The sequence below is a fragment of the Pristis pectinata genome, chromosome 30, assembly GCF_009764475.1.
Source record: "Pristis pectinata isolate sPriPec2 chromosome 30, sPriPec2.1.pri, whole genome shotgun sequence".
NCBI lineage: Eukaryota > Metazoa > Chordata > Chondrichthyes > Rhinopristiformes > Pristidae > Pristis > Pristis pectinata.
This window is the reverse complement of record NC_067434.1, coordinates 17,653,322-17,670,507: the sequence shown is the minus strand read 5'-3', so window position 1 is coordinate 17,670,507 and position 17,186 is coordinate 17,653,322. Positions and strand designations below refer to the sequence as shown.

General features: G+C 40.6%; 1 protein-coding gene across 1 annotated transcript in view; it reads right to left on the bottom strand.

Moving 5' to 3' along the window:
* Positions 1–16,624, bottom strand: part of LOC127584581 (heparan-alpha-glucosaminide N-acetyltransferase-like) — a 146,521-nt gene extending 129,897 nt beyond the window's left edge. Inside the window, 2 exon segments of the mRNA XM_052041356.1 lie at positions 14,794–14,882; positions 16,556–16,624. Coding sequence (XP_051897316.1) covers positions 14,794–14,882; positions 16,556–16,624 — 158 coding nt within the window.
* Between the last annotated feature and the right edge of the window lie 562 nt (positions 16,625–17,186).

Sequence of the window (17,186 nt, the reverse complement as noted above, 5' to 3'; positions counted from 1 at the left end):
ATATGTTTTTATTTGAGGTTCAAACTTTTTTAGCAACTGGAAGTAATGGGGAGAGAAGAAGGGAAGCAGAGTTGGTGGAGGAGAGAGAGGGAGAGAGGGAGAGAGGGAGAGAGGGGGAGAGAGGGAGAGAGAGGGGGGGAGGGAGGGAGGGAGGGAGGGAGATATTCCCAGAAACCTGCAGCTGCATTGCAAATTGATTTTTTTTGCTGTTTCTGCAACTAAATAATTAGATCATCCTGTGCTATGGAAATAAGAAATTTACCCATTTTCCCTGGCTGGTTTTCCATTCAAATATCTTTTTTGTGAACAGTTGTAAGAAAACGAATTATATTTACATAAGCACCAAACTTATACCATCACAGAACACATTACAGGTAATTATACTGACTGTTACTGGGACCATAAATGACAGCGGCTATCGTGTACTTAGAATGATCCACAACCATGAGAACACAAATGCCCAGACCTTCTGTCATTGACAGCATTTGTTGAGAAAGAGGACCCACTGTGTAATATGGCGATGCAGCAGTTCAGTTACCGGAATAGTAGCAGAAATCCTGAACTGTTGATCCAGAGACATGTGCTTGAATTCCACGTGGGCAACTGGGGAATTTAAATGCAAGTAATTAAATATAGGCAGAATTAAAGCTGGTCTCAGTGACAGTAACCTTGAAACTACTGGATGGTTATAAAAACCCATCTGTTTTATTAATGTCCCTCAGGGAAGAAAATCTGCCATCCTTACCCCAGTGTGGTTAAATGTGTCTCCAGATCCAGTGATGTAGTTGACTTGGAACTGCCTTCTTGATTTGGAAGCAATTGGGGATGGAGAATAAATGTTGGCCTTTAGAGCAACATCCTTATCCCATAAATGACTAAATAATGCCCTACTTTCTTTCAAATAGTACTGCAGAATCTTTAGCATTCATCTGAACTTTAAGAGCACATAGGATAGAACAGAGTTCACTATCTCATCTGAAGGTGCAAGAGCTCCTTCAACATGGCACTGGAGTCTCAGCATACACTTTGCATTGGTTCTAGAATAGAGCTTTAACCCAATGCTTTCTGACTTAATGCTCAAAGCATTCCTAACCAAGACAAGTTGAATCAAGTGGCAATCAGAAGGTGGTGAATCTCTGGAATTCAGAAATGTTCTACTCCAGAAGGTTGAGGAGGTGTGATCATTAGAGGTGTCTAAAGAGGAGTAGGTACATTTTTGAAAGATTAGGGAATTCTTGATAAGCAAGGGGGTGAAAGATTACCAGATGGAGGCAGAACTGCAATGTTAAGGTTACCGTTGGATCAGCCACGATCTTATTGAATGGTGGAGAAGCCTCAAGGGGCCAAATGTCCTACTCCTTGCTCCTAATTTGTAAGAAAGTGCAGAGCTGCACTTAGTTGCTGAAATTCACATGAACCATCAGCTTCCATAGAACTGAAGGAAGGGAAAGGGATAGCAAGAGATGATATTATCTTTCTATTTGGGCCCTGAGGATCTGCTTATCCTGTGCCACAAAGTAAGGGTCTAGACAAATCCAACCCCCGTTCCCTTCTGACATCCACCAGTTTTAGAATTCATTCAGTCGAGTGGGTAAAACACCCTGGATTCTAGTCAAACTTGATGCAACAGAATCCCAGTTGTCTGCATTCATGGGACTCAAGCCAGTTATAAGCAGGCTCTTCATCTTTCTGCTAAACCATGCTGGTTCTGCAAATGGTCAGAGTAGTTGGAATCTAGCCAGGTTAAATAACCTGGCCAGTGGCCAACAGATTAGTTAAATTTAAGATTGACCTGTTGGTGCTCAGATGAAGGAGACAAAAGAATCGAGAACAGCCCTCCATAAGATTCAAACAAGGCAAAATAAAAAGTAAGAAATATGTCCAAATTGTACTGCCAGAGCTCTGTGGGTCAGAACATTGGGGTTAGCATGCTACTTGGCTATAGTTTGGATGCTCTTCCATTGACAGCATTTGGATATGCAATAAAGATTATTGCTATATCCCACTGTTAAAATTAACCTCAAGTTACGGCAGGCTATTCATCAGAATTTGCACTCATGAAAATGATTAATAGAGGGAGAGTGGAAGAAATTCTGTGAAAGTGAAATTCCATTCAGGCAATGAGGCTGCTCTTTCCAGCAGATGGTGTACAACCAATAGGGACATGGAGTTTCACCAATTTACTTAACCTCCAGGGGGAGGGAAGTAACCATAAGGAAACTGGGGGGAGGTAAACCTCTGAAGATTCATCCTGTCTCGTGAAGTTGACTGACCTCAAAGCTATCAATCTAAAATTACAAGCTACATTATTCTTGTCTTGCTTCATCTCAAAGATAGCACTGCACAGTCTGCATTATAATCATTACAGTGTCACACGAATGTTTAAAATTAATCTAATCTAGGTTGGATTGGTTATGCTAATCAAATAGGTGTCTGAGAGTGATCTCTGTAAGTAACATGTACTGCACAAAATTATGGGTGGAATGTCCTGTGGAAATGAATCACATTCTTTGCTCATGTTGCCAATGTCAATTTATGATAACTGGAGCAAAAAAAGTACAGATGGTGGAAATGTGAAACAAAAGCAGAAAGTTCAGGAAGCATTCAGCAGGGGCTGGCAGCATCAGTGGAGCGATACACACACATCAGAACTAAAGGATCATTAACCTCAAATGTTGACTGTTTCTCCCTCCACAGATGCTATCTGACCTATTGGGAACCTCTAACATTTTCTATTTTGTTTCAATTTACGATGTTTTTGCAGTCAATCTCGTTAACGTAAGACAGAACTCAAAATCAGCATAAACAAAGGGAAACCAGCAAGAACATCGAGGGGCAAAAGGACAAAAGAAACATCATATATTCCATTTTTAAATCTGTAAATTAGTGTCCCAAACCATTTCACCATTGGTCAAAACATATCAACTGTATTGTGTTTAAGAACATGCAATTGTAGAAGCTTTTATAATTTTGACTCACATACATGTCCTAAAAGCACATCTTAAAAAAAAACAGGAAACATTTGACACAAAAATTGCATAAGGCACAGAATAGGCCATTCAGCCCAATTAATCAATACCAGCATGTATGATTCACTCAAACCTCCTCATGTAAATCTGTCAGCGAAGCCTGCGATTCTCTTCTCCCACACTTATGCCTGTCAGCCCCCTTTTAAATACATCTGCACTGTATAGTTCAACCATTCTCAGTGATAACAGGTTTCACAGTCTCACCACTCTTTTGATAGAGGATATCTGCTGAATCCCTTCCTAGATTTCCTGGTGACCATCCAAAATTGGTCTCTTGTTATGTTCTTCACCGCAAGTGGAACATTTTCTCTTTATTCATTCCACCAAACCTTGCATTATTTTAAAAAACACTACTTTCTTTAAGGGACTTATCACTAAGCAACATATTGTCCTGTCTTCATGTGTTCTTCTTTCTCACCATTGCAAAAGATCAAAATCCATTTCATAAGTCAGCTGACAATAAGCTGCAGCAAAAGGGAGGGAAAGAAGCCAAATAAACAAACTAGGCATAGAGGAGATTTGCTAGAAAACTACAGTTAAGTAAATCGTGGTAAAATAGTGTTATGAACTAGGTTACTATTGGTGAATGTCCCTTTAAGATAGAGCATACTGTGTGCGTGTGTGGTGTGGTTACGACAACAGAAGATAAAGGATGTAATGACGTTTTTGAAGAAGTCAGTTGGAGTCAGTCGGGGGGGTAGAGAGAGCGAGAGAGAGAGAGAGAGAGAACAGGTATTTGTGTGGACGGCCACGATTCGAATGCCTTTTGGGGTGGCAGATACTTTGGAACAAAAGAATGGAGATCATCAGTGATTGTCGTATGGGTTCCTTCGTGGAACATTTGTATTTCGTAATTACTCTCTCTATTTTCTCTCTACATCTACGTTTTGTCTTCAGTCAACAGTGGTTGTTGAAGAAGCCTTTGCTCACATTTCACCTTATGGCTTGCTGAACTGAACTTTAAGAACCATTCCTGGACATGGAGTTTGGGAATTTGCCACACACACACTTCGAGTTTAGTTTTTGGGGTTAATATTTAAGATTTAACAGTTTTACTTCTAACATTCTAACATTTTTACTTTTATTTTTCTTATTATCATAAGTAGTTATTAATAAAGTAGTTTTTAACACTTATACATGACTCGGTGTGTTTCTTCTGTTGCTGGTTCGTAACAATAGTAATTGATGTAGTCTCAACACTTTGGGGAAAAGGGTTCCAACTGAATTCCCCACTGAATTTCTTGGTGCCCATCTAAAGTTGATGGTCTTTAGTAATGTTCTTCCTCACAAGTGGAAATATTCCCTCTCTATCCACTATATCAAAATCTTGCATCATTTTAAAGCTGCCATTAAGTCACTCTCGGCTATTGTAGTGTAGCGGTTAGCGTAACGCTATTACAGCACCAGCGACCCAGGTTCAATTCCCGCCGCTGTCTGTAAGAAGTTTGTATGTTCTCCCCGTGTGTCTGCGTGGGTTTCCTCCAGGTGCTCCGGTTTCCTCCCACATTCCAAAGACATACAGGTTAGGAGCGGTGGGCATGCTATGTTGGTGCCGGAAGAGTGGCGACACTTGCGGGCTGCCCCCAGCACATTCTCAGTAACACAAAAAGATGCATTTCACTGTGCGTTTCGATGTACGTGTGACTCATAAATAACTATCTATCTATCTATATCTATCTCAAGAGGAGATCTCATTTGTTCATCCTTTCCTGATATGCATAACCTTACATTTCTGGCATCATCTTTGTAAATCTTTTTACTCTCTCCTATTCCTCTATGTCCTTCCCATAATATGATGATCTGAATTGTACAATTACTTCTAGTGTCCTCTAACCAAGGTTCAATACAGGTCTAGTATAACTTCCCAATTTTTCAATTCTATACCCTCTAAAAATGAACTTGGTACCTCATTTGCTTTTATTGTGGCCTTGCTGACCTATGGCACAACTTTTAGTGATTAGTGCACATTTCATCAACAACAATTTCTTTTATAAAAATCATAGGATAATTGAAATTTCAAAAAACGGTTTCTGCTGCATCCAAAAGCCCAGACTTAATTTTACAACTGTATTGAATCTGCCAAGGAATGTACAAATAATAGTCGTTACAATTTTATTAGCTCCTTCTGTCTGGCAGGTGTGCCTTCCTCAATCTTTTGCTTCCCACAAAATATATCAGAATTTTCTCTGGATGTTAGTTTTTTATTTCTTTCAAAAAGCTAACAATCAGGTCCAGAAATTGCTTAGAGATTCAGAGGTAAGGAATACAGGCACAGCAGTCTCTAAAACGATTTCTGTTCCTGTTTTGGCACTGACGCCATTGACTGCCTGACTGGGAGGTGCAGCTCTCATTCCTTCCACTGTTCTTAGTGATAAAGCACCAACCAATGCAAGTGTTTGGAACTAGATGAGATTCTCAGATTGGTTTCTCTTTCTGCATTTGAAGTCACATTAGATCGAAAAAAATGTAAATGCTTAAAGTAACATCAGAAGTCCTTTGAAACGAGCAAAGATGATTTAATGTCCCAGACAAGCACTGCATCAGAGTTTCTGACATGCCTGCAACTAAAACATTAACATATCTTTTCTCTATCCAGATGTCAATGTCCCAGCAGTGCATGATTAACATTTTCTTGCTTTTATTACCTGCCAACAGTTCCACTTCTGTCTGTATAAATTAAATATCCAACTCTTCTGTAACCCCCTTGAAAATAAAATGATCCATTTTAAACACTTTTATTTCAGGATATAATATTAGTTTTTCTTCATATGCCTATATTACTTTGCAATGTAATTTATTGAGCTTTGGTTTGAATGATGGTTGGCCCACCACTTACAGAGTGTCAGGAACAAAATGTTTTATGCAATTAATGGAACACATTGATTAAACAAAAAAAGACATTGCGCAAAACAGCTCACAAACTGAACCACATCTCATGTTTTGCTGTTGTTTTGTGGCAGAGGCAACAGAGTACTCAGAACTTGCATTTGCACTAGATCATAATGCATCAACGACAAATGGTAATACAAAAAATACAAGGCAACAGACTGCAAAATAGCCAAAAATATTGATGCACATAAACAGGTTATGCAAATACATGAAATGCAATTTTTTTTAAATCCCATTAGTTAATGGAACTGAATGTGTTCCAACCAGTCACCTATAAGTAAAAAACCCAATAATAAACCATCTGTAATAAAATTACCATAAATGGTCATATATATAAAAGAAAACAAAGTCTAGAATTTATTTCTCAAGGGACAGAATTGAAAAGTTGGGAAGTTATACTCGATCTTGGTTGAAGCACACTTAAGAGTACTCTTACAGCTTTGTCATCATGTTATAATATGAACATAGAGACATGGGATAGGTACAGAAAAAAGATTTACAAAGATGATGCCAAAAATGTAAGGTTATGCACATCAGGAAAGGATGAACAAACTGGGTCTCTTCTCTTGAGAAGATAACCGAGGGTGACTTAATGGCAGTTTTTAAAATGATGCAAGGTTTTGATAGAGTGGATAAAGAGGGAAATATTTCCACTTGTGGGGAAGAACATTACTAAAGGTCATCAACTTTAGGTGGGCACCAAGAAATTCAGTGGAGAATTTAGTGGGAACCTCTTTCCCTAAAGCGGTAAGACTACATCAATTACTATTTTACCACCATTTACTTAAATGCAGTTGTCAATGCCTAGTTTGTTCATTTGGTTTCTTAACCTCCCTTTTGATGCAGCTTATTTTCAGCTGACTTATGAAATGGATTTTGATATTTTGCAATGGTGAGAAAGAAGAACACACGAAGATAGGACAATAAGTTGTTTAATGAAAAAACAACTAGGATAAAGCTACTTAAAGAACCATAGAACCATACAGCACAAAACAGGCCCTTCGGCCCACCATGTTGTGCCGTCCATCAAACCACCCTCACACTATGTAACCCTTTCCTCCCGCATATCCCTCTATCTCACATTCCTCCATATGCCTATCCAACAAACTCTTGAACCTGTCCAATGTATCTGCCTCCACCACCACCCCAGGCAGTGCATTCTATGCACCAACCACTCTCTGGGTGAAAAAACTCCCCTTGACATCTCCCCTGAACCTCCCACCCATAACCTTAAAGCCATGCCCTCTTGTCCTGAGCATTGGTGCCCTGGGAAGGAGGCACTGACTGTCTACTCTATCTATTCCTCTCAATATTTTATATACCTCTATCTTGTCTCCTCTCATCCTCCTCCTTTTCAGTGAATAAAGCCCTAGCACCTTAAGCCTCTCCTCATATTCCATATGCTCTAATCCAGGCAGCATTTGAAAAAACAATCAAGAAAACCATCCAGAAAAATTCATAGTTGAACAAGATTTGTTTGCATCAGAGGTCATCATAGAAGTTGGGCAGACTAGTTCAGACAAACTAATTCGTCTTAGCAATAATGTATAAAGTTAAGTAGGTCCATCCATTCTAAGGGTGAAACATAAGGAAATTAAAGACCCCAACTTTCACTAAAATACCTCATTTTGTCATGTAGAATAACAGCTGATAGGTATTAACACTCAACTTTCAGAGCAGCATAAACAAAGATATACTGTATACCATGGTCTAGAAATCCTAATGAGCCCACTTGGGTGGATGAGTCGGGCAATGCCACAGGGCACTAATGACCTCAGTCATGGACCTTCTACAGCAAACCATCTGCAGCAACTCAATAGGCAACACATATTCAAAGTAATGGGAATGTGCCGCGGGGTGTCAGAGTTGAGGTTTAGTAGGGTTAGGAGTACGGATGGCCACCCATAGACCTTGGGAATCACTATCAAGTGCTCATGATGACTGGAGGCCCTGGGAGAGCTGGGGACATGCTGAGCAATGACATTGAAGTGTAGCATGGTGGGCCAGAAAGGTTGGTATTCCTGTGTTTGAAAGACATAGTTGTCCAAGGAGTGCCCAGTAAACACAGGATAATGGAGATGTAAGAGACTGCAGATGCTGGAATCTGGAACAAAAACAAAATGCTGGAGGGACACAGTGAGTCAGGCAGCATCTATGTAGGGAAATGGACAGTCGATATTTCAGGTTGAGACCCTTCGTCTGGACTGAAAGAGAGAGGGGAGATAGCCTGTATGCAAAGGGAAAGGATGGAGTTAGAGCTGGCAAGCAATAGATGGATCCAGGTGAGGAGGGGTGACAGGCAGATGGAGGAGGGAGAGTGGGAATTGCAACAGAGGCTGGGAGGTGGGAGGTGGAGGCAACAGAGGGCTGCAGATGGTGGAATCTGATAGGAAAGGTGGAGCATGGAATCAAATGAGGGAGGTGGGGTGGGGGAACAGATGGGAACAGTGAGCAAGGGGAACCAGTGGGAGGATTGTGTGAGTGATGGGCAAGTTGCTTGCAATGCTCCATAAAGAGCATTTCACAGAGATTGACGTCATTCCATGTTGCGTGACACAGAACTCACGTAATGGATGGAAGGGTGTGTCACACACAGAAGTGCCCCATCGAATTTCCAGAGTGATATGGAGCAATCTGGAAATAGTTGTTATCACATTTCACTATAGAAAAAAAATCACTTGTAATTGTACAACACTGAACACTGGAATATTATGTGATAGTGTTTCTCAGGCCTTATGCCAGCATCCCTTTCTTGCTCAAAGAATTGATCTTAAAGGTCATCCCACCACAATTTAACTGAAAGGCAATTATTCTGTTTTTCTAGCAAACTGCTCATGAGATATCACCATTTTAATTTGGTCTGGCCTTTGCTTTTCCATGTTTATTGCTAGTTTTCATTTACTGGGATTAATGAGGTGTTGATAGTTTTGCTGTTTGCTTCAGTGGGTTTGACTCCTCCATCAATCAGCAGAACCAATTGCTTTGCAATCAGAAATTGTAAACTTTGAGATTCCATCAACAGACCCAGCTTAACATTTAAACACAAAATTACTAATATTTTTATTAATATATCCCAGATGCAGGGACAGAAACTGTTGAAATTTGCTTTTGCATTGTGATTAGTATTTGATTTCCATGTACACTGGCTTCTGTGTTCGGTTAACATGCACTGCCATTTCACTCCCAGAGCCATGGGTGGACCCAGAGTGCATTGAAAAGAACGTTGCTCCTTCTCTGTTACCTGCGACCACCTTAAGAGTGCTGACCTCATGCACGTGAATCAGTAACATAGCCCGATTTCCAGGGATAATCCAAGCCTACTTCTTCCCCATGGCAGATTTCATCAGATTCTGTTTTTATTCCTTGGATTTCTGGGACTAGAAACTCAATCGACCTCACTACAATACACAAAGGATAAACTGGACACTGAAGTTGCTGAGCTTAAATTCCATGAGATTCCAGAATCCTTTCATTGATTTGGGAACTGTATTCTACAGGTTCTTCCATTTACGGCAGAAAACCAGAACACCAAAATTAAGTGCAAATCTCAATCTTTATCTTTTACTTACAACAACAAAGGAGGCTATGTAGCCCATCAGGTCTATGCCAGCTCCCGGTGGAGCAATCCCATTAGTTCCGACCACCCTCTCCTTATTGTGCTGTATCCCTGCAACTTATTCTCTCATACATGACCAACAACTCTCCTTTGATTCCTTTTGCCATTAGCTTACTGTATTGTGGAGGGTCGTGGCTGTCACATGGCAGCACTGCCCCCTACCTGGTTGGATGACAGCACTGTGTCACGTGACAGCACTGCCCCTACCTGATCAGAAGATGCACTACCGCCAATCAATGTTCGGCCCCGCCTCACCCATCAGCACACACCTGGCCATTGGCCTTTGTAAATTACCTGGGCTGGACCCCCCAGCCCTCCAGCAGTACAAAGAATGCCACATGTGCTCGGCTCTCTCTCTTTTGTCTGCTCTAAGGGATTCACCCTGCTTCGCTCCAGGCCAAGCACTGTGAAACGGCGCTGAAGAAATCATTGGTGATGTGTGCATTGCTTAAGGGTTGGAGGCACCTTAGTTAGTGTCCCTAGTAGCATAGAGCCATGCCTGCAATGAGTCAAGGGGTGGCGGATATCATATTGTTTTTTCCTTGATTGTATGTACCCAGTTTGTTGTGTGTGTGTGTGTGTGTGTGTTTTACCCCACTGCGATTTTCCCATGCTCACTATAAACTCTGTGTGTGTGTGTGTGTGTGTGTTATCCCTGTTACCATTTTCCCTTGTTTGTCTTTTGTAAATAAAATCCTTTCCTGCCAGACTGTGTTCAGAGTCCTTTGCCTTCTGAGACCCCGAACCTGTTTCACAACACTTACACCAAGTGATAACTTACAGTATCTAATTAACCTATCGGCATGCACTTGGGATGTGGGAGGAAACTAGAACACCCAGAGGAAACCCATGATGTCATGTACACTCCACACAGATAGCACCAGAGGCTGGGATCGAACCCCTGGAGTTCCCAGTCTCCTGGAGCACTGTGGCAGTAGCAGTAACCCTTGCACCAACTGCCATCCCACTCAGAGCCTATGAAAATGTGGACAGCAAGAATATCCAGAATTCCATGAAATATCACATAAATTCAAAAGATTTTGTTCTACAAAATCCAGAGTTCAATACCAGTTATGGTCTGGTGGCGAGTGTTTTAGCTCTGAATCTAACAGTTATGAGTTCAAGGTCCACAATCTCAGCAGATATTCCTGTGCATTACTGAAGGAGTGCTAAACCATCAGATGTTAAACCAAGCCCTTGCCTGCCCTCTGATATAAAATCTGTTAATGTGCAGAAAATATCCGTCCTGGAATCCATCCTGGCCTATTGCCTAAATTTTCATGGACAAGTCCACTTGTTCTATTGCCACTACCCAAATTTATTACCCACAGTCATGGTAGAATTTAAGCTACAGCCAAAGAACAATGATTTCTCCAAAGTAAGTAACTCTAACTCTCTGAATCTCTGTTGTAACCAAATGAAGACACAAGAGACTGCAGATGCTAGAATCTGGAGTAACACAAGAAATGCTGGAGGAAATAGAACAAGGCAGGCAGCATCTATGGAGGGAAATGGACATTCAACATTTTGGGTCGAGACCCTTCAACTGGACTGAACAAAATTATTTAAGTTTTGGTGTTATCCAAAATCTTAAAATAGAACTCTAAAAAAGCATGTATAAAAATAACAGAAATTCCAGCTGTTGTAAATTTGTGTCTTTTTAACTCCAAAGGAGAATTTCATGCACTGGGTTACGAACTGCTGACATTTTATATTTTAAACATGTTACTAAGGCTGCATTCATTGCTTATCTCCAGTGTCCATTTCTAGAATGATAATTTCGATACTATGATTTTACAGGACTCTCGTGGTAAAAATTTTAGAAAACGTAGAAGTTACCAAATAATTTTGCTAAAATAATCTAACACCACACAAAACAACTGTGTGGTACAAAATATTTTGTGCCCAAGAATTAAGCTGTATTTTATGAGATTTGGCAACTTTTCTCAGGTGGTAGACTTAAGTACAAGTCTAAGCGCATTCTTCAATGCAGTACGTAGAACATGTTGAATTAATGATCTTGCCAGGTTTCAGATGAGATGGCCAACTGATGCTCTGTCATGTTCAGCATGATTCAAAAAGTGAGATCTACAAGTGTCCTGAGCAATATTCTTCCCTCAAACTAAATATCATTCAACTACCCATTATGGGGCTTACTTTGCACAGTTTGGCTCCTGTGTTTGCCCTGTTCAAACTAGAACTGTACTTTAAAAGTTGGCTATAAACTGCTTTGTCTGAAATGTCATTCAGGCTCTTCATTTAGCCATGAATAGAATGCATCAAACACTTAATCACCAACAACTCCTTCCTTTCAACCACATAAACATTTCCTGTCATGCAGCATGCAAAGTTACAGTGGCAAAACCAAAGAAGCTCCAAGGAAATTCAGGCTATCAAGTGTCCATAGTATGCACTCTGTTAATAACAAAAAGGACATGCAAGCTAACCAGTTCTTGAAGTGACAGTAACATTGGCAAAGTGGATGATGAGAGACATTTTGGCTACAGGAAACACAAAATTTCAAAATAAAATGATATTTAGGTAAAATTAAACGGCAACCCCAGAGTAGATGCTAAGAGGACGTTTCCATTCACGTGGGAATCTAGGGGGCATAAGTTCAAAATAAGCTGTGCCCATTTAAGAGGGAGATAAAGGGGAATTTCTTCTTTAAGAATGTTCTAACCCAAAGATCGGTGACGTTCTCCCCGTGTCTGCGCGGGTTTCCTCCGGGTGCTCCAGTTTCCTCCCACATTCCAAAGACGTATGAGTTAGGAAGTTGTGGGCATGCTAGGTTGGCGCCGGAAGCGTGGCGACACTTGCGGGCTGCCCCCAGAACACTCTATGCAAAAGATGCAATTCACTGTGTGTTTCGATGTACATGGGACTAATCAAGAAATCTTATCTTATATATTCAAGACTGGGATAGATTTTTGTTTTACAGAGGAATTAGGGGTGGAACCAAAGCCTAGATCAGATCAGACTGGATCTTATTAAATTGCAGAGTAGACTTGGAGGGCCACGTGGCCTACATCTGCTTCAAGTTCTTAAGCCATTTTGTTTTCTGTTGTTTACGCAACAATTAATCAGTATTGGGAAACAATATTAAATAGCCATTCATGGATACACGTGCAAATCAGAAATCCTGCAACACACAGGAAGGAAGGATGACAGGTGGCACCCTACTGTGAGTATTACACTGACGTCGGGCTCTATCCTGCCAAAAACATTTGAAGAAGAATCTGTAAGGATGAAACAAAGTCATCAAATTTTCCCTGCAGAAACAAAAGCTACTTCCTGGTTCATGCTTGGCTCAGATATTACAAAAGAAACACAAGGATGTGCAGACAAACCCCAGAATTTAAGCACATAATGTAGGCTGCTACTGCTGTGTTGTCCTGAGACTGTCCGAAATTGTTGAAGATGTCATCCTTGCATCTTAAATCAATGTCAGTTTCAGCGAATGTTGAGAACCCTGGACATAACTTCACAAAGACCATGGAGTCTCTGAGTGCATAGGCAAAATTCTTCCATCACCCAACACTGCAGATGAACCGCCACTGGAATTCATGGGATCTTCACAAATGGTTGCCATGTTTGATGCAGAGGTACAAGCAATGAATTTCAATGTGGCTCAACACATCTGAAGGGCTTGGAGATACTTCTGAGAGGTATAGTAAGGTACTGCATGAACACAAATATATGTTTTCTTACAGACCCCGGGTTGTCAAATGATCACAGACGCAATTCGCCATTGATTCCTCAAAGGTGTCCAATTTTCACTGCCTCAAAAAAATTCAATTCTGTTTGCCCACTTTCCCGGATAAGATCTCTCTCTTTCTCTGATTGGATAGAAAAGTATGTTTCTTGAAAGTAATTTCCTGGATACAAACATTTACACTGCTAATATAAGAAGCAACTGTCTTATTACAGCCCCAGACCTACAAGCTGCAGTCACTTCACTTAATTAGCATATGCTTGCAATGGCAGCAAGCAGTTTAACATCCTAGAGACTGGTACCATATAATATGTGCAGTATAAAAATCAGATTAAAAACCACTCATTCCAGATTGTACTTTAATAATTTAAAAAAACAGCAAAAGGAAATAAACAGTATTCTGTTCTGAGTCATCATGGACTACGTCTCACACACACCAGAAACAATATGTTTTTTTAATGTGCCCTGTAACCAGGCGATGACCTTTCACCACTTCACGGCACAATCCATTCTGTCATAGCTATTAAATCCCTTTACATCTTGGACAGCGATCATGTGTCCAGCTGCTGCACGAGCTTCTGCATCTTGCATTTTCAATGGCAGCTCAAGTTCCTGTTAGAGAGCTTACTTACTTATTACAACACAGGTGGAACCCATTCAGCTCAATGGGTCCATGTTGCCTTCCAAAAAAGCAATCCCACCAGTCCTATTCCCTCACCCCCTTATTTTCCTGTAATCCTGCAACTCATTCTCTCTCATGCTCACTAACTCCCCTTTGATTACGGCAGCCAATTAAACTATCAACATCTTCGCGGGAGGAGACCAGAGCACTCAGAGGAAATCCACGCAGTCGTGGTGAAATCATGCAAATTTCACACGGAATTTAGCCTGGGCTCCTGGAATTGTGAGGCAATTCCACATAACGAAGCACAAAGCCCGAAAGCACCTACCACCAGGCTCAAGGACAGCTACTATCCTGCTGTTATAAGACTATTGAATAGTTACCTAGTACAATAAAATGGACACTTGATCTCACAATTGACCTCATTATGACCTTTTGCCTTATTGTCCACCTGCACTGCTCTTTCTCTGTAGCTGTTACACTTTATTCTGCATTCTGTTATTGTTTTACCTTATACTACCTCAATGCATGGTTGTAATGAACTGACCTGCATGGAAGGTATACAAGACAAGTTTTTCACTGTACCTCGGTACATGTGACAATAATAAACTAATTTACTTGATAAGGGCACATTAACCTCCCAAGAATCTCTACCAACACTGACAACTCTGGGAACAATGGCAGCCTTTCAGGAACCCCTGTAAGTATTGCCACCCTGATGGAGACACCCTGAATAAATAAAGTAGACATTTTCCAACAAGTAGAGACTCAGGTGGCTGAGTGATGGCTTCAGCATTTTCCAGTGTGTTGCTGATTAAAATGTAGTGACAAAGAAAAATAAAACTGAGCAGAATAGTAACAGAATATGTTAAAATACAAACATGGGGGAACTGCAACAGTCAAATGAAGAGAAAAGCCTTACCCACGAAAAGTATCAAGAGAACGTAATCGCCGAGATTTGGGTCTCGTGGCCTTGGCTGAGGTATCAGCATTACTTATAGGTGCAAGTTCCTGAAATGAAGAACATAAAGGTATTTCAGCATTTTCCAAAGATGCTATTAGGAGGTACAAAAACACAGAACTAAAAGCTAAAGGTTTGGAAATAGACTGCACAACTCAATTCATCTTCAGTTTTGTGTTCAAATTAAGCCGAAAGAGATTGAATAAAAAAACTCATGATTTCAGATGTTTCTTTAAGGATTAAAGTGAAGCAGCATGCTAGTGATACACAGTGGAACTTCAGTGTCAGGACAAGGGATTGAGCTCTTGATCCTTTGTGCTGAGTTTCCACTCTCAGCCTTAGTCATTAGAGCCAACTACAGTGAGAAGAATTGACAAAAATCAAAGTTTGCGTTGCTGACTGATAGTGAACTGTGAACCAGTAGGGGTTAGAGGGTGGGCAAGTATGTGTGTGTGTGTGTGTCGTGCGTGTGTGTGTTGTGTGTGCATGTGTTGTGCGTGTGTGTGTGTTGTGCGTGTGTGTGTGTGTTGTGCGTGTGTGTGTGTGTGATCTGAGTGCATTTGCATGCACCTATGAGTGTGTCCTAAGCCTGTGCAGCAGGGACTGCTCTCCATCAAGGACCATTTGTGAAACTCTTTCCACACCCTTTGCCTGTTCCATGGGAAAATGAATAGAGCAAAGATCCATTAGAATGAAGGTTTAAAGTTGGCAACGATGGGAGAATCTGATGGAAGTTTTCAAAATCATGACAGGTTTTCAGAGTAAAGAATGGAAGACCATTTTTCATTGGTTGGCACAGGAATGACAAGGTGAATAAATTGAAGGCTATCACGTGGAGAATTTATGCTGCATTAAAGGTTTTCCCTGAACAAGGATTATTAGAATATGGAATGTTTTACTGCAAGTGGCTATTGAGGTAGATATATTTTAAAAGCTAATTGTTTAAGTATTTGTAATGAATAGACAAATGGAAATGGAGAAAGGTAATGGAAGTAAGAAATTCACCAAAAAGTAAGCACAGGGGAAAGGAGCCAAATGAAATTCTGAGGATTCTATGTGAATGCTATTATGGAAATAGAAACACTAAACTGGGCAAAAAAGGAGAAAATCAAGAGGGATATTATCAATAAAAAAGAAGTTTCTATTGCAGGATTCCTGACCTCAGGTCTGGTCTTTTTGCAGAGGTGCTGATACATTCCAACAATGAATAAGTGTTGACCAATTCTCACATCTTTAGAAAAGATCACAATATCTACGCTATTGACCTGATTTAGGTAAATAGGATTCGTGCAGATAGATACAATGGGTGACATGCACATGGTGGGCAACAGGCCTGTTTCTGTGCTGTGCAACTCTATGATACTTTATTGGATCTGCAGCATCAAAGAGAGGCAGTGATTGCCGAGTACCACTGATGATGTCCTGAGTGATAACCTCTGCCCCAGTATAACCTCTTCTGGTTGAAATACTGCTACAAAGGACAAGTACAGTGGACCAACTGTGTAAAACATCCATAATTCTATTAAACTCAGGGAGATAAATAGATACATGGAAAGGCTGGGAATGTGGACAAAGCAGAAAATCAGTTATGGTTGAGCATGATCAATGGTTGAACAGATTCGATGGGCTGAATGCCCTACTCCTGCTTCTGGGTTAGAGAGGCTTAAGGTCACCCAAAACCCTGCTGGCCAAGTCCTGACCTATCATTACTATGCTTGCTGACCTGTACTGACTCCAGGTTAAGCAACACCTCAACTTTAAAACTGTTATCCTTGTTTTCAAACACCTCCATGATTTCTCCCCTTTAAATCTCCATAATCTCCTCCAGCCCGATAACCCTCTGATATATCTGTGCTTCTCCAATTCCGGCCTCAGGCTCCCCCCCGAAAAACATTTTACTTTTACAGCCAACTATTCTGATATCAATGCTCTAGAAGTGCTTCCCAAAAAGATTCTGGTTCCCTTCCCTTCTTAATGAAGCTCCTTAAAAGCCACCTTTTTAACCATGCCGCTGGTCACGGATTCTAGTATCTTCTTTTGTAATTTGGTATCAATAATTTTTGTTTGCAAACAATATAATGAAACATCTTGGGACAATTTTCTACACTAAAGGCACTACATTAATGGAAATTGTTGTTGTTGTTATCATGCATTAAGCACAACTTCTCCAAATCCTGTTTTGGCACAGATGTTTATACACAAATGTGTCCTGCCGCAGAATGCAGCAGTCATTGATTTGATTTGGATGCAGCATCGCCCTGGGCTAAACATTCAGTCTGACACAGATCAGATTACCAATCTAAACAGAGCCGGAATCTGCTTGCAGTCTAATTTTCTTTGATAGATCTTTTTGT